The 18489-nt window shown below is 46.8% G+C and overlaps 1 protein-coding gene across 2 annotated transcripts in view; it reads left to right on the plus strand.

Moving 5' to 3' along the window:
• The window catches only part of OLFM3 (olfactomedin 3), a 233031-nt gene that overhangs the window by 179778 nt on the left and 34764 nt on the right, over positions 1-18489 (plus strand). For both annotated transcript variants that reach the window (XM_056844521.1, XM_056844520.1), the window contains exons 2-3: positions 9591-9737; positions 15161-15316. In XM_056844521.1, coding sequence (XP_056700499.1) covers positions 9591-9737; positions 15161-15316 — 303 coding nt within the window. The remainder of the gene's footprint in view (positions 1-9590; positions 9738-15160; positions 15317-18489) is intronic.

Genomic DNA, 18489 nt, shown 5'->3' on the forward strand with positions numbered 1-18489 from the left:
GAAAGTAAAATAAATAAAATTGTCAGGCTCCTGCCCCCAAAGGCAGGTGTGTGATGTGCTGTCACAGGACACTCTATTGAGTACTGAACATAACTGCTAATGTGCAGGACTCTAGTGCTTGCCCTGGAGTACCTAAATGCATATAGCTATTCATATTCAAACAGTAGAAACCGCAAAATGAGCAGCAATCCTACTCAAAATGACCCCATTGAGCTGCAACTATGTTGAACAGCCATATGCATTTCCATCCACTTTATTTAGCGACTTCTTTGGGGCCCAGATGAACATTGTAATGCAAATTAAGAGGCATCTTTATATCTGATTCAGTACTTTAAGAGTAAGCCAGCTTCTGCATGCAGAGTACCCTTGCTAGACCCTTGCACAACAAAGGATAAGGAAGACAGAAATCACAGCAGTGTCTGACTTTTTAATAAAATCAAAAGGCCCAGATGCAACTTGTTTAATCACTCTATAGAAGTTGGAAATAGTTATTTTACAGCCCATTCCTGAGCTTTGGTGCCGAAAGTGCTAAGGAGGCCCAAAGGGCCTTGAGCCAATGTAAAAGGCACTTACGCCGGTGCAACTGGTGCATCAGGCCAGTTACTCCAGTGGCAGTAGTTGGTAGAGGAAGGCGGCGCAGGCGCGCCAGCGCGAGAGCCGAGCTAGCACCCAAGTGGCTCAGAAGCAGCCGGTGGAGGCCGCGGGGACATTCCTGGGGGCGTTCCCATGGCTAGGAGGCCTCCTATTGCCCTTTCGGCACAGTTCTGCCCAGCCCGGGGCCTCCATGCAGCTCTGCCTCTCCCTCAGCGCTGATGGCTGCACCCTGCCTGCCACTCACGGCGCCCTCACCCTCAGCTGTGCTCCAGCCTCCATGGACCGCCTTCTGACAATGCTGGTGATACATGCCACAGCCATGGGCCGGGACCACCCCCATGCCATTGGAACTTGACCCCTGGGTGGCCGCCATACTGCCCAGGGGTCACCTGGCCACCAACCCCCAGACTCTTCTTTCTCGTTGCAGGTCTCTCCGATGGCCTTCACCCAACCATACGCACACGGACACAAGGGCAGAAGCAGGATGCTGAGGGAGCACTGCCATCGCCTCCCAGCACCATGGTGCCTCTCCAACCCCCTGGCCCCCACCAACACCCAGTGTGACACATGGATCTCCAGCCATGCCCCACTCTCCCGCTCCATTCCTGCCCTCTCACCTGCCACTCTCCAACTAGTCTGAAAATAAAGTTGTCTTTTGAAACTGCCACCACATGCATAGTGTTTGGGGATGGGCACGGGAGGGTCTGCCTGCCCTGGTCCAGGCACCCCAGCCAAGGGAGACAGCATCACCCTGCAGATGGGCTCCGAGCTCTCAGAACTCAGTCCACAGCAACTGGGGGGAGGCGAGGGAGAAAAGGCCGTGAGCTTGCTGGAAGGCCTGTGCAGAGGGCAGAGGGGGAAGGGGGGGACCTTCAGGACTGCTATGAGCCTTGACGAGGTGGGCCGCTAGTGTGGAGACATTGCGGGTTCCATGAGCCTTTGCGGCCCCTTCATTTACATGGGCAAAGATAGCGGCCTCTGGCCGGCCATACTGGCCCACCGAGGCATCTGGTGCATGACAAACACACACCAGGCTCTCATGGAAGACCTTGCGCACACCAAAGTGCCCCTGTTGGGCCCTTACCCAGGGCCACCCTATGTTCAGCGGCCCTTGTGTGCTAACCACCCTGAAACCTCCACCTAATAGAAGGCAGCCGGCTGTGGCTCTTTTGCCGCGGCTGCCCACCTCATATCCGCGACTGGCCTCCATGGCCACTGCACAGTGGCGGAAACACGCATCTGTTCAGGTCGGGCTTGCCCTTGGTGGGGGGTTCTGGCCTCCGCCCGCTAATTCCCAAGTAATGGCATAGAGCCAGCCCTGAAACCCGAATATTTGCTGTCGACTGGTGTGGCTCGTCAAAACTCAGGAACCAGGACGGCCATGCTAAGAGGACTCCCAAGCTGGCCCCCACCCACCATCACTCCTACTCCCACTCCCACCACCAGTGCTCCAATCAGCCCTCCTCACAGGGAGGGCGCCCCCTACATGGTTAACGAATGAGAAGCCGCTGCCCTCTGTCAAGGGGGGTGTTGCCATGCTGGTGCACCCTCCCCAGCCTTTCTCCTATCTCCATCAGTGCCGCTTCCATGGAGAATCTCCACCCGCAACTCGGTCATACCCTCCTATGCATACTCCGGAAAAACTCTCTTGGCCCAATGCATGACTGTCTTAGGTGTGTGGTTGCCCTGGCAATCATGCCCCCTCCCTCATGCTCCACACCTGGCCTTTAGAGACCAAGAGCACCGAGCATCATGGAGGGAGAGGAAGAGGGGGGGCAAGCCATGGCTAAGGGCAGGGTGGTCGCCCCCCGCAAAGGCACCTGCGGCAATTTGCATGGAGCCGCTGCCTTCCTTGGGGGGGGGGCATCAGCCAGGCAATGACTCCCGGTGCAAGCATCACTTGTGGGCAGGGGGCCTCTGACACCACCCCTCCCCCAGCAGCGAGGCCACCATGACATGTTGGCCTGGCCTCTCCACACAGGCGGCTGGCTCGCTATTCAATGAGCCTCCTAGGGTCTGGCTGTCTTCCGAGCTTGGATGTCCCAAGCCAAAGCAGCTTGTGCTGCTTGGGGCCTACCACAGCCATGGGAACAGCCATCTCCCATTGGCGAGAGACTTTTACATGCTGACCTGCATACACAATGGGGCTGATGGAACTGTCAGTTGGCCCCTGCCCCACCCAGCAGAGGTGTGCATGCTCTTGTGTGGCACCTCCAAGCTCGGATGGTGGTTGACCCACCCCCCTCTTCAGGGGGTCCACCTCTCCCTGGGTTCAAAGACAGAGCTCGCAGCCACCCTCTCCTGGTCCGTTGCCACTTCCCCCCTCTCCATCCCATGGCTCGCATGCCCCAGCCCCCCCGGCATCCCCCACCCCCGTCCTTCTGTCAGCCCTGCCTGCTGTCATCTGAGAGGACAGCATGAATGGGCTGTGGCCATCAGCACTTGACAAGCCCTCCCAGCACCATGGCCAGGTGCTCTTGGTCCTCCTCTGTCTGCACCCTCCCCCTCCTGTGTGTTCTCAACCTCCCCAGGGCCAGGTGGCTCCCACACAAGATGACCTGGCCGAAGGTGGTGCCTCTGGATTCATGCCTTGGTGGCAGAGGTGGGGGGTGGTAGGGGCACCCAGGCCACACATGGCACTCCCAAACTACAGGGAGGGATGTTGCCGCCAGTGTAAGGGTCCTTTCTTGTCCCATCTGCATGGCGGCCAGCTTGTATAGCTTGGTGGCTATACTCTTAGGAGGCTGAGGTTCAGCGGCTGGCCAGCTCTCATGGTGGCCACAGAAGCAGAAGGGAGGTAGAGGGCATGGGCTGGCATCGCTGCACAGGCAGCTCCCAAACATCTTTGCGGACATTTGCATGGAGTCCCCGCCGTCCTTTTCTGCTTGCTCGTGGGCAGCCTTTGTGTCCCGGTGCAACTGTCACCAGTGCTGAGAGGGCCCCTGGCTGCCCCCCTGTGCCAAGGACCCCCAATTCCCCTGGGATTCGTTCCTCCATGACATGTTGGTGTGCTGTTCCCACACAGGTGGCACTGCCACCACTCATCCCAGCCTCATGTGATCTGGCAGACTTCTGAGCCAGGTTGTCCCAATCATTCACTGCAGGGATACCCGGGGCCTTCACGGCCACAGGTATGGTCATCAGTGAAGATGAGCCGTTCCCGTGACTTGCCCCGGTGGCTGGAAGGATTCAGCTAGTCCAGCGGAATTCCATCTGCTCTTACGGTTAGACCCGTAGGAAGGCGGATAGCTGTGTTTCCCCCCTCCCACTCCCCTTTCCCCTCCCCCCTCTTCAGGGGGAAAACCTTTTCTGTGGTGTAAAGGCAGAGCACCCAGCTGCCCATCGGGAAAGGATGGGCCCCTTCCTGTTGGCCACCCACGGCTCCCGTCCTCCTGCTGCCGTGGATGGGGCTGCTCCCCTGGATCTTGTAGCCGAGAGTTGCCTCCCCAGGCCTTCTGTCGGGGGGTGTTGCTGGCAGCCCCCGGGCCACCCTGGAGCTTTTGTCAAGGGAAAGAGTAGTACTTGGGTGCAACTTGGAGGGTTGTGGGGACCCACAAAGGTATAGCTGGCAACTACTTGCCAATAGTCTCCAACCCATCAGATGTGTCCTTTGGCCATTCTCCCAGCCCCTCTGGGAGCTCTCCCATCCTCCTGCTCCCGCCCTACTCTGCCTGCCTCCCTCGAGGCCCCTGCCCTTCCCCCTGCACTCCTGCCCCTGAGGCAGCCCCTCTCATCTTGCGGCCTGCCCCTCCCATCCCCATTCCGTGGCCCACCTCCCCACAGCGAAATTCCTCCCCTGGAAGTTGCCCTGCAAACTCAGCCGGCCCTGGCTGGCCTCAGGCTGCGCCGCGGCATTCCTGCGTCGCCACGCCGCTCCTCAGCCTCTCACCTCTTTTTACACTTTTGCCTTTTCCTTGGTGCCGCGCACCGCTGCGAAGCCCCTTAGGAGGCCTCCCTGCTGTGCCGTTGCTGCACCTCAGCCGGCCGTGGCGGCCCACCTGCGGCCTCAGGAATGGGCTGTTAGACATTTAAATTCTCCACAAAAGCATCACAACCCAGTACTCAAAGCCGTCCCTCTTCTGGGCTATCCATGGCCATCCGCATGTACAGGGCTGTGCATCAATATTTTAAAAGTACTCTCTATGTAATACATTGGTAAGAAAACACTTACAGAAGGGTTCTTTTCCTATGTACAAAGTAAGAGTAAGAACAAGGACAAGATAAGCCCATTGCCTGGACCGGAAAGTGAAATTGTAACAGGAGATGAAGAGAGGGCAGAACTCCTCAATTCCTACTTTTCCTCAGTCTTTTCTCACGAGGGAAATAGTGCTCAACATGGCATAAACAGAACATATGATGAGGGAAAGGATTTGCAGCCTATAATTGGCATTGGGGTAGTGCACAAACACCTGGTTTCTTTAAATGAAACAAAATCCTCTGGGTGAGATTAATTGCATCCAAGGGTACTCAAAGAACTTGCAGATGTAATTTCTGAGCCTCTGTTCATTATTTTTGAAAAGTCTTGGCAAACAGGTGAGGTGCCAGAAGATTGGAGGTGGGCAAATATTGTCCCCATCTTCAAGAAGGGGAAAAAGGAGGATCCGGGTAATTACCGACCCATCAGCTTGACTTTATACCAGGAAAAGTTTTTGAACAAATCATCAAACAGTCAGTCCTTGAGCATTTAGAAAGGATGGATCTGATCACTAAGAGTCAGCACAGGTTTCTCAAGAATAAGTCATGTCAGACTAATCTTATCTCCTTTTTTGAGAAAGTTACTACCTTGCTGGATCAGGGGAATGCTGTAGACATAGTTTATCTAGATTTCAGTAAGGCTTTTGATAAGGTTCCACATAGTATTCTAGTTGACAAATTGGGAAAATGTGGTTTAGATCCTAGTATTGTTAGGTGGATCTGCAACTGGTTGACAGATCGTACCCAAAGAGTGCTAGTTAATGGTTCCTCATCCACTTGGAGAGAAGTGAATAGCGGAGTTCCTCAGGGATCTGTGCTGGGCCCTGTGTTGTTCAACATCTTTGTAAATGATTTTGATGAAGGAATAGAGGGGATGCTTATTAAATTTGCAGATGATACCAAATTGGGAGGGGTAGCAAATATGGTAGAAGACAGAGCCAAGATGCAGGATGATCTTGACAGGCTGGAGAAATGGGCTAGAACTAATAAAATGCACTTCAACAAAGACAAATGTAATGTTCTGCATTTAGGTAGGAAAAATCAAATGATAATTATAGGATGGGGGAGACTTGTCTGAGCAGTTGTGTGTGTGAAAAGTATCTTGGGGTCTTAGTAGACCAAACACTAAACATGAGTCAGCAGTGTGATGCGGTAGCTAAAAAGGCAAATGCGGTCTTGAGCTGCTTGCATCAACAGAAGTATAATGTCGAGATCACACGAAGTGATGGTATCGCTTTACTCTGCACTGGTTAGACCTCACCTAGAGTACTGTGTTCAGTTTTGGGCACCATTTAAGAAAGATGTAGACAAGCTGGAACTTGTCCGGAGGAGGGCAACAAAGATGGTGAGGGGTCTGGAGACCAAGTCCTATGAGGAAAGGTTGAAGGAGTTGGGTATGTTTAGCATGAAGAGGAGAAGACTGAGAGGGGATATGATAGCCATGTTCAAATACTTGAGGGGCTGTCATATAGAGGATGGTGCTGAGTTGTTTTCTGTTGCCCCAGAAGGTCGGACCAGAACCAATGGGTTGAAATTAAATCAAAAGGGTTTCCATCTAGACATTAGGAAGAATTTTCTAACAGTCAGAGCGGTTCTTCAATGGAACAGGCTTCCTCAGGAGTTGGTAAGCTCTCCTTCCCTGGAGGTGTTTAAGAAGAAGTTAGATGGCCATCTGTCAGCAATGCTGATTCTGTGACCTTAGGCAGATGATGAAAGGGAGGGCATCTTGGACATCTTCTGGTCACTAGGGGTGTTGGGGGGGAGGTAGTTGTGAATTCCCTGCATTGTGCAGAGGGTTGGACTAGATGACCCTGGTGGTCCCTTCCAACTCTATGATTCTATGATTCTAAGTCCCCATCCTGCCAGTGAATCATCTCAAGGGATTCTTGTAACATGGGTTGTACAGACTGTGTCTCCCCATGGAAACCCTGCATCCATTCTTTTTTCTGTCCATTTTCTTTAATCTAAGTAAATGTCATCAAGATTCAGGATGTGTGTGTTCTTAGTCGGTTGCAAACCACAATGCACACACATATAAGGAGGTAAATAGACTCAAGCTGCTTCACAAAGAATTTACCCTTATGGGAACTTGGCCTCTCATTAAAATAAGCATTTGGATCCTGTTAAGAGGTGATTACATGTGACAGAAAACATGAGGAAGTGGGAAAACATACTGATCATGAAATTCACAATGCTTTTATATGGAGAAGGGGTGACCCCTTCAGGGGTGACCCCATAAAATTGGACCCCCATGTTCCAAGGAGAGTTCTTTGCAGCGACCCTGAAAATTTGGAAACTCTTCCTCTAAAAACGCCCCCACGGGAGCCTCAGGAAAAAACCTCCATAGGCTAAAATGGACCCGTTTTTTTCCGGGGAAACCTAAAAAGCCAGAATACCCATTTACTGGTATGGATATCCAGTTTATTTCAGGTTTCCTGAAAAAAAATTGGGTCCAATAAACCCAAACCCAAAATTTACCCCTCAGCAAAATTAGTATTGTGGGCACAAATGGAGAACAGGGCAGAAGGTTGAAGACCAGGAGTACTTTATCAGAGTACTGACAGGATGGTCAGATGGGTGGGATTGGTATGTTGATTCTGCTTCTTCCCCCTCTCCCACAGCCATTAGAATAAAAGTGAAAATGGTCTTTCTGGATTGCAGCATGGGATATTATTATCCTCCTTCAAACAGATGAGCCCCTTTCAGGTGGGTAGCCACATTAGTCAGTAGTAGCAAAACAAAATTTGAGTCCAGCAGCATCTTGTAGTCCAGCAAAGATTTCTGGGGTATAAGCTTTTGTGAGCCAAAGCTCACTTCATCAGATACCAAATAAGCCCATGTTATCATAAAATCATATTAATCCAGTGCACTAAGATTTATTTGTGGGCAGTGGCGGACCTACATTTTTGGGGTTCTAAAGCTTGAACTGTTGTGGGGGGGCCCTTCGCAACCGGCAACAATAGGGCAACGTCCAACAAGGTCCAAAGGGCCTTGTTGCCCTTGCAAGGACCTTGAGGCCGAAATGGTGGAGATCAGGGTGGTGGGGGTGGAGTCCTTGAAAATGGGCCATACAGTGACGAAGTAAAACTACAGAACTATTAATCCGTGCACCAATGAAAGATTTGAGGATCCAGCTGCCAAAATATAGGCTGTGAATTGATTCTGGCGAGCTCAGTGAGCCCTTACAGCTGGGGGTTTGAGTGCTGCAAGCCCACGAGAAAATTTTGAAATTTGACCAATTACAGGGGCATTTTCAGGCCATATGAAATGGGTATTAGAGCATATTCTAAAGTCAATATTAAGTACTTCCACCCATTGGCTTATGATTCTATCACTAAAAAACTCCATCGATTTTGTTGAGAAATTCACTCATTAAAAACAGTTGCTTCGGGGGACCCCTCCAGGATTAGGGGCCCTGAAGCTTAAGCTTCATTAGTTTCACAGTAGATCCGCCTCTGATTGTGGGGGGAGGGGCACAGAATGAGTGGATTGTGAAGCTTTTTGAAAAAAATGTTTCCTTTACGGGTTACATTTAAGAGTTGGTGTGGCAGAATGGCCAGGGGAGCAAACAGATGAGAGGCTGGATGTCCTCTTAATGGAGGTCTCCGTAGTCCCCCCCCCCAACATCAGGTGGACAGGGGCATGATTAAAACTGGGGCTGCAGTGGAGTTTAAGCCTTTCCCCTGATCTGAAATGGCCCCAGGGAATTGCTGTTCTTCCTGTTGGGATCCCCACACCAGCCCCTGTATGTTTCTCCATTGAGGCAAATAACAGTGCCCTGTGCCCTTTCCATATTGTAAAAATGAGAAGGAAGGGACCCTTGCACCATGGTCCTGATCCAAATCAGATTCCCCATACATCTGATTTCTAGAGGGGTAAAACTACTGGGAGCTCTGTTCACAGCATTCCAGATTTCTCATCTATTTGAGCCCTAATTGTGTAATCCTATGCAAAATTACTCTAATCCACCCATTGAATTTACATGGGAGAGCAACTCTACATAGGATTGCACTGTAAGGGTCTGTATTATGCATCAGGGGATTCCTGCTTCAAATCTTGTTTTTGCCATCACACCTGGTGGCCAGGCAAGCTACTCTCTCCAAGCCTTAGTTTTCTCCATCTGAAATAGGGGAATAATAACTCCCACCTCCCTGAGATAGGCATTATAGAGATTACAGCAAGACAGTGTATGGGAAATGCTTGAAGGCACTAAGCCAACTGGTTTGTATCTTGCCTTCTCCTCCAAGGGGCTCAACAAAGCATGCATGGGTTTTTCCCATACACCAACCCTTTGAAGTTGTTGCAGTTGAGATATAGTTTGCCCCCAGTTAGCAAGTGGAATGGAGAAGTGAACTGAAGGCACTCAGATTGAGTTTAGCTCTGTAACCACTGCCTCATCTGATTGCAGAATGTAACTGGCATACTTCTGTTCTAGAGCAATTGCTGTATATCTCAAAGCAGTAGTCCAACTTTTTTCAACTAGGGCCCACCTGTAACCCCAACACTGCAACAATGAGGTCTACTTTTAATTTCTTTCCCCATACAAAGTCCACCTTTGGTCTTCTTCTCCTCCCTCTCTTCACCCCCTCTTTCTCTCTTCCTCCTTCCATCACTTTCCTTCTTTGAAAAAATGTAAATGAACCAGAAAAAGGCTGGTAGGATGTCCTGCCTTCAATCATGAGATGAACCACTTTGGTCCCACAGTTGATGACAAATGTCATAAAGCTTCCACTTGGCAGAAAAGCCATTTATTGACAGAATCTGATTTTCTTTTATAATAATGCCTCATTGTTTTGTTTCAGACACAGATCAGCCCCAAAGAAGGATGGCAAGTCTATAGCTCAGCCCAAGACCCAGATGGACGGTGTATTTGCACGGTGGTTGCACCAGAACAAAACCTCTGCTCCAGAGATGCCAAAAGCAGACAGCTCAGACAACTGTTGGAGAAGGTGAGTGGACTTTGTGCATTTACCCATGGGAAACCAGTTCCATTTTGCATAAGAAAGGGTAAAGATTGATGATTTTATACCATGCCTTAGCAGCAAAATTAACTGAAAATTAAGGATGGCTCCAAAATTCAAACTTGAAGTTAACCTGAAAGCAGGTGGCTTCGAATGAATTTGGAACACTCCAGTCTGAAAACCACAAGCCGATGAAAACCAGAATGTGTGTAGGAGTGGGGATACAAATCCAGTTCACCAGATTAGCCTCCGCTGCTCGTGTGGAGAAGTGGGAAATCAAACCCGGTTCTCCAGATCAGAATCCACCACTCCAAACCACCGCTCTTAACCACTACTCCAGCATGGATTGTATAGGCCAAGTATAGAAAATCTAGTTTTAAGGGACTGAGCAGGGATACATTAGTAATTCCTTCCTATACATAGCCTCCCTATACATAGAAAATTAACCTATCAGAGGAAAGGCCAAGCTAGGACTTTCTGATATTTTAGGGTTCCATATCCAAACACATTTTTATATGAAGGATATACTTAAAGAAATTATTCTGTCCTAAGGAGAGTTTTCATAAAGTAGAGCCATTTCTCTATATATTTGGCCAAAACAAATGCAAGCAAGGAGGAACTTTATCTCAGAAAGTTTATAGCATATATAGCATGTTTCCAAAGTACATCTAATTACGTACAGTTTTGTTTTTGTACACAAAAAACCATCCTAGATAAAAAGGCAACTGATTTTGCCTATGGGATCTTTTTTTTTTGTCTCAACCAATAGAGAGATAGATAACAAATGTTCTTTTAATTTTTGAAAAGGAAAACTGGTCTATGGAAGCATTGAAGTGTTATAGGGCCAGTCTACACATTACAAAGTCTGTTTATTATTAGGCAACATGAGTACTTTGTATCAGATGAGCATACGGTTGCCAGGTCCCTCTTTGCCACCAGTGGAAGGTTTTTGTAGGGTTTCCAACCTCCAGGTAGTTGAAGGAAAATAACAAGCACTGATGGCTACTGGAAACATCAATTAGACTTTTTATAATTCAGTCATAAAAATCAAACCTTATACAGTGAAACAGAAGCAAACAAAGTCCCGTAGTGAAAAAAATTCCGCCAGGTAAGGTCTCCCAATCCGTTCACTGAGGCGGCACTAGCGGCATGCCGAGCCGCAGATGAAACAGGTACCGCAGGCAAAGGTAGTTGCAGATCGATGTTGGCTATATGTAGCCGAAGAATTTCAAGCCAAAACTTGGTTTAAAGTATATTATAACAAAAATTAGAGCTGAATTGCCCTTTTCTTTAAGGAGAATTTCCTTTGAATATTTTAAGCCCGAAATAGGATTCCGGGATATTCCTATTTCGCTGATGCTTTGTCCATCGGGCTTAAGGTGGCTTGAGCAAAGTATATTTGACTCAAATGCCAGTGAATAATATCTCATCTGTCATGAGGAAGGCTTGTAGCAACCTCCAGGTAGTAGCTGGAGATCTCCTGCTATTACAACTGATCTCCAGCTGATAGAGATCAGCTCACCTGGAGAAAATGGCCAGTTTGGCAATTGGACTCTATGGCATTGATGTCCCTTCCCTCTCCAAACGCCACCCTCCTCAGCCTCCGCCCCAATTACCTAGAGTTGCCAGGTCCCTTTGGTTTTTGGGGCAGAGCCCAGAGGGACTTCAATGCCATATTGGCTGGAGATCAGTTGTAATAGCAGGAGATCTCCAGCTAGTACCTGGAGGTTGGCAACCCTAGTGTTATGTCTGTTGAATAACGCCTCCACGCTTAAGTTCCAAGTTTCTTTATTCCAGTCAGATAAGCAACCTAAAAACACATCCAAACTGCTGCGCGCCTCTCCCACATTCTACATACTCTTATATATAATCATCTTACACTTCTCTTAAAGTGTACACGACCAGCTGACAATCTATAAGTATATGGTCCTTTCTTCTCTGCAATCTTAAGAGGTGAAGTAAATTTACGTTCTCCCTTAAGCAAGATCCCAGGTCTTCTTACTCTAACAAATGAACCACATTCAAATTTAATATCCTTAGCACCCCTACGTTGATCTGTATAAGCCTTATACTTCTCTTGCTTCTGACCCACTCTTTTTCTCAAATCACCTTCTAACAATACATCTGGCTTTGCCTTTGGGACTCCAGTAACATTTAATTTAGTACACATATCTCTGCCATGCAATAATTCTGCTGGTGATCTTTGCATTGTAGCATGCCTTGTTGCCTTCTTTCCTTCCAATTTAGCTGTTTGCAAACTATCTTTCAAACTTCTATTGAACATAATTCACAGTGGGTAGCCGTGTTAGTCTGTTTGCAGTAGTCAAAAAGGGCAAGAGTCCAGTAGCACCTTAAAGACTAACAAAAATATTTTCTGGTAGGGTATGAGCTTTCGTGAGCCACAGCTCACTTCTTCAGAAAGCTCATACCCTACCAGAAAATATTTTTGTTAGTCTTTAAGGTGCTACTGGACTCTTGCCCTTTTTGATTTCTATTGAACAGTTCAATTTCTCCGTTTGCTTGTGGATAATACACTGATGACTTCCTATGTTTAATATTTCGTTCTGCAAGCAAGGTTTCAAACTCCAAGGAAGTAAATTGGGCACCATTATCGTAGATTAACTCTTTAGGATCCCCTTCCCTACTGAAAACTACAGCCAAAAACTTGATCACAGCAGCAGAAGTAGTTTGTGGTATAAATGCTATCTCTGGCCAATTACTAAAATAATCTATTAAGGTAATAGAGTAACGACACTCCATAGGGGCACTATCAAAAGGTCCCACGATATCAATTGCAACCTTTTCCCAAGCAGAGTGTGGGACTGGAACTGGCTGTAATGGTGCTGGTGTGTTACCGCTGTCTTATCATGTGATTGACAGGTGACACAAGCCTTAATGGCTGCTTCCACTTCAGAATCCATCCCAGGTCACCAACATAAGTCCCACAATCGTTATTTAGTCTGTACAATTCCTTGATGTGTATCATGGGCAAGCTGTATAAACATAGGCCACAACTCTTCTGGGACAAGCAATCGATGTGTACCTCGTAAAATACAATCACTCTGTAGTGATAGCTCATCATGTACTTTAAAGTAAGGCAACAGCTCTGAATCAATTCCCTTTTCCTTATTTGGCCATTTAGTCATCAAGAATTCCCTTAGTCTCTGCTGGATTGGGCATGCCAGACATGCAGCTTGGAATCTCTCCTGTGTAACTGCAGCTGGGATACTTGAAAGAGGTGCCACAACTTCTACATCCTCCTCTGACAATGTATCTGAGGATGGCAAGGGCAGTCAAGACAAACAATCAGCTGTTTCATTTTCTACTCCTGGCTTATATTCCATTTCATAAGTAAATGAAAGCAACTGCGCTGACCATCTCGCAATTCGATTCCCTGCCCTACCCAATCCTTTTGATGTCAACAATGTCATCAGGGGACAATGATCAGTACTTAATTTAAATGCATGGCCCCACAAATAAGTCCTCCACTTTTCTGTGGCCCAAACACATTCAAGGGCTTCCTTTTCAACAACAGAATACTTTCTCTCAGCCTGGGTCAATGTTCTTGATGCAAATGCAGCTGTCTTTTCCACTTTACCCTCATGGAGCTGAGTCAACACAGCTCCCAATCCCTATTCAGAAGCATCCATTGTTACAATTGTAGGCAATGATGGATCAAATAATGCCAAAGCTGGACTATGAGCAATCAGCTCTTTTACAGTATCAAAACTGGCCTGGGCCACAGGTGACCATACCAATTGTACACTTCCACACAGTAACTCTCTAAGTGGTTCAATGACTGAAGCATAGTTAGGAATAAACTTCACATACCATGAAGTCAACCCCCAAAAAGAATGCAACCCTTTTAAATCAATTGGAGGTGGTGCCTGCAAAACTGCTTCAACTTAGTCTAAATCAGGTTTCAACCCAGCTGAAGACACTCTATGTCCCAAAAAGAAAAGTTCTGTCTGTCTAAGTTTACAGTTTTTCATATTAAGTCTCAATCCAGTTGCACTAACACTCCTCAATACAGATTGTAAATTACTCTCATGCTCTTCAGGGGTCTTTCCATATACAATAATATCATCTAAATAACACTGAACTCCTTTCTGACCCTTAAGTATTTTCATGTTGGGGAGGAATTTGTCAGAATCCCGTATGGTTTAGCCTCAGCCCCGGCTGCTTTTCAAAGGATGAAAATGAAGCAGTAAAGACACTGTGTGTGGAATTTGCTGTCTCAAAACTAAACATAAAAACCGCTTAATATCTATGACTTCAAGCTGGCCTAGACATACAGCAGAATGAAATGCTCAAGTGCTGGGGGAGGGGTGGAATGAGCCCCTTAAACTGCAGGTAGAAAAATTCATTTCTGAACACTTCTCTACATTTAAAAATGCCCTGTAAATAGAAAACCAACACAACAGGCAAAAGCCAGGCTCTCTGACATACTGGATTTCCTTGCAGATACTTTTTTTTTTTTTTAAAGAAGCTCATTCAATATCCACATCCATGACCTCAACATTCTGCCCCCCACAATCTTCTGCAACTGGGAGATTGTCTTAGCTTCAACTGGTTGCACAGAGAGCTCAGGGCACATAGTAAGGCCCATTGTTCTGAGAGCATCCCCCTGCACTACCAAACAAGCCACCTCTGAAAATCAGGGGTACTGAGGAAGTCACTTCCTCTGCAATATAAGAAGGAACAGTCAGTGGGGAGGGGATGAGGAAAACCTGGTGTGCACAGAGAAACTTCAAGGAACCTATGAACCATTTAATACATTATATGTCAACAAACACAGGTTTGAATTGCCACTGTGTACATTAGACTGGGAATTGCAACCAGTGGTGGTTCCTCTATGATATATGTGTGAATATAAAAGCCACTTTGCAGTATTAGCGCAATACCATTTTTAGGTGTGCGCTTAGTTATATTAGGTATACATCTAAAAGTGACCACATTGTGATGCTGATCTTCAGCACAGTTTGAGTCGATCCACAAGTTAGTACCCTTGATGCAGGCTGCCCTAGCATTCATAGGATATGTACAAAACTGTACAGCTCTGCCTCAGAACAGATTACCTTCTTCCTGCATTCCACTGATTTTTTTCTTGATGCATTCTTTTAAAGGTACAGTTCAAAGGATCAAGGCCCAGGTTCACATTCTCTATTGCCACAATCTCATTAATTTTGGAAAGGTTATACTGGTGTGACACCACTGTGGATTATGATTCTGGCTTTCTATTGTGCATTGAGAGCTCAGGACCTTGACTATGGGTTTAAGAAAAGAGTTAGTGAGCCATGGCCTGACACATGCCAGTTTACTATTCAACATTCAATTGAACTGTCTTTATGTATCAGAAAGAAAGCTTTAAAATAGAATCTGAGAGTGCAGTTGGTATTTTTCTTGAACAGGTACAGAATATGTCCCAGTCCATTGAAGTTTTAAACCTACGAACTCAAAGGGATTTCCAGTATGTTTTGAAAATGGAAACACAAATGAAAGGGCTGAAGGCCAAGTTTCGGCAAATTGAAGATGACCGGAAGACTTTAATGACGAAGCATTTCCAAGTAGGTTTGATTTTTTAATGATAACCTTGAATGCCTGCCAAAGCCATATGCCTCTGAGAAACAATGTGTGGATTGCTGGTTTGAAATGCTTGTCTATGAGCACATAATGAACCTTCCCTTCCACTCTGATCCTCTTTCTCACTCTGCCGTTTCATTGTGATGGCAAGTGACCATTAATTGCTGCAACAATAGAGAAGTGTCATCACACAACAGTCCTATTTTCATTGAGCCTATGATGGAGTTCCTAGCAGGAGATTTATATGCAGCCCGGCACTGCTGGTGATAAATGAGGCACCCGAGAGACTGAATAACAAAAGAACAAGGACTGATGCCCTTTTAAACTCTGATGACATTTTGTGCAATCCAAGATGGGAAGTAGATAAGGCAAGAGACTCATGTCACTTTAATTAGTAACACTGTTTTGTTTGTTTGGGCATCTACTTTGCTTGCTCTTGCTTAGACGTTTGTCTAAGAGTCAAAGCAAGGCCAATTTTTGACAGGTGAGTCTTTGTTTCCCTGGATTGACTCTTTTATCATCAGCCACATGTCATGCTATAGAAACTCATTTCTTAAGTGTGTCGGGCCCTGATTGATTGGGATTTGGACTGTGGTGTGGTGGGAGAAGGGGCTTCACCCCCAAGTACTGTTTCCCCAGTCCAAAATGGCTTCCGGGGATGCTGTTTGCCCTGTTGCAGAGCTATATGGGTGTCCTCTGGCCCAGCTCCTGAGAAGCTCTGGAGAACAGAAAAGGGCAGCACCCCACAATGGGACTAGAGAAAAGGGCTGCTCCCCACAATGGGTAACTAGACGTCTGGCATGTCATTGCTGATATGAGAGTCCGGCTAGGGGAACTGAGACCCAACTCTTTTTTAAAAAATCATCTTGTATAGTTTGGTCCTAAAAGCAAAGAATATAGCAACTGCTCAAGTTTGCAGAAACTTTCTACCATATTGTGTTTCAAAAACAAAAACATGTGACATGTAGTTCCTTGGGAGGAGACAGTCACCAAGATTGCTAGGTTCCCCCCCCCCTCAGCCACCGGCAGGGGACAGGGAGCACAGGGCTGCCAGCTCCAGGTTAGGAAAGTCCTGGAGATTTGGAGTGGAGGCTGGGGAAGAAAGGGACCTCAGTGGGGTACAATTCGGGTTCCCAGGTGCCTGCTAAATGGCATGCAATTGCCCTCCAATTCCTGCCACTGCCTGCCAACAGAGATGATTGGCGGGCAGAAGCAGGCCTGTGGAAAGGAGGGAGCTATCCACATCCCTGCACTATGATGTCACTTGAGTGCCCCTCCCAGGGCGGTGCCAGCGTCACACTGGAAGTGACATCATCACAAGGGGACATGGATTGCCGCCCCCTGTGCCTGCCTCCCAAAAGCTCTCTCTGGTTGCCAGGAGGGACCTGGCAACCCTAGGTACAATGCCATAAAGTCCACCCCAAAGCGTCTATTTTCTCTAGGGGAATTGATCTCTGTAGTCTGGAGATGAGCTGTAATTCCAGGAGATCCCCAGGCCCCACCTGGAGGCTGGCATCCCTACTTGGCTGCAACCAATGAGAGGCAGCCTTGAGATTAAAGGCAGGATTTGAATGCAGACTGTGGGGACCAGCATAGAAAGATAAATACTAGAATAATACATGCCCTTTGATTTTCAGTTTGATTTAGGAAAACTATCAATTTCTCCCTAATCTTCCTATTGGGCAAGCATGTCATGTTAACAGCAGCAAGAAAAAAAGGCACTATGTTTTGCTAGGTGGAGCAGGTGTGATTGGTTGAACACACTGTCAGCTCGGTAGTGCAAAGTCATTGCTGTGCATTGTTGTTACAGCTATGAAGGGCTGGGGTACAAAAGCAGCTGTTTGAACAACACCAATGGTCTTGAGTTAGGGTTCTTTGTGGGTAGGGAGAGAGAGACAAACCCACCCAGCCTTACTGTCGGTGCCACCCTGGCATCATGGCAGAAAACCACAACAGGACTTGATTCCCTTTCTGAATTTCTTATAATGGCTGCCTAGGTTAACTGACTTCTGGTGAGAAATTCATGTATCTTGTACTACCATTATGGTGTTCATTAAAAGAACGTAATGCCAGCATCCAGCCATTTGATACTAGCTGTCAAAAGCAACATCATGTTCTAACACGGTAACCTTTTAAACACTTGATATTTGGGTTGGCCAGACATACAAATTTCATTCAATAGTTCAATCGCAAGCTAATGATATTACTCAGTGATTTAAAAGGTTAGAATAATAGACAAGGCGGCATTCTGTCAGAACTATGATCTGCAAGAATTCAGATACTGTATTTCATTCTCAGAGAGAACTGAAGGAGGAGGAATCAATGGGAGAGCAGCACTTGCTTTACATGCATAAAGACCTGGGTTCAATATCTCCTGGTAAAGCTCAGGTAGCACATCTGAGAAAGACCTCAACCCCAGGCCTTGAAAAGCTCAAGCCAATCAAAAGTTGGCAACTCAGATCAGTTCTCTGACGTGGTATAAGGTGGTTTCGTATGTTTCAAAAGAGTGCAGCAACCCTTAATATAGCCACTTATTTCTTCTCTGCAGTCTCATCTGTTGCAGCCTTATTTGGTCTTTGTAAACAATTGCAGTTTTGGAACTGTTTCCATTGAAATGCTAATGATCCACTGCGCAATCCTAAGCACAGTTGTGTTCTTCTAAATCAAATGACTTCAACAGACCTAGAAGGGTGTGACTGCTTAGGATTGCTCTACCAGTCTTCCTTTACTGATATTGGGTGGTTCCTGCTTCTTTCAATGTAGGGTTTGTACCAATTGCTAGTTACATTGTTTTTCCTTCATAATGCAGTGGCTGGAAACACTAAATTACCTCCATTGTTCATCTCCCCCCTTTTTGGGAACTCTTCACTGTCTGGCAGTTCCTTCAACTAGGGTTGTGCATATTGATATACCCGAATCGAAAATAAAATAAAATTAGCCATTTCTGCAATATTCAGGTTTTGGGTAGACCGAATATCAAAACCTGTGAATCTTCTCAAAGCCAAATAGGTGATCCCCTAAAAAGCTGAATAATTATTTTTAGGTTCAGCTACTCACCTTTGCTCAGATGCATGGCTCCGTGCTTTCTCCCGTTTTTCTATCTTTGACTGGTTTTGTTAGGGCCCTTTTGAGATAGGGGTTGTGTAATTGGATCCAA

This window comes from Euleptes europaea, chromosome 2 (assembly GCF_029931775.1).
Source record: "Euleptes europaea isolate rEulEur1 chromosome 2, rEulEur1.hap1, whole genome shotgun sequence".
Taxonomy (NCBI): Eukaryota; Metazoa; Chordata; class Lepidosauria; order Squamata; family Sphaerodactylidae; genus Euleptes; species Euleptes europaea.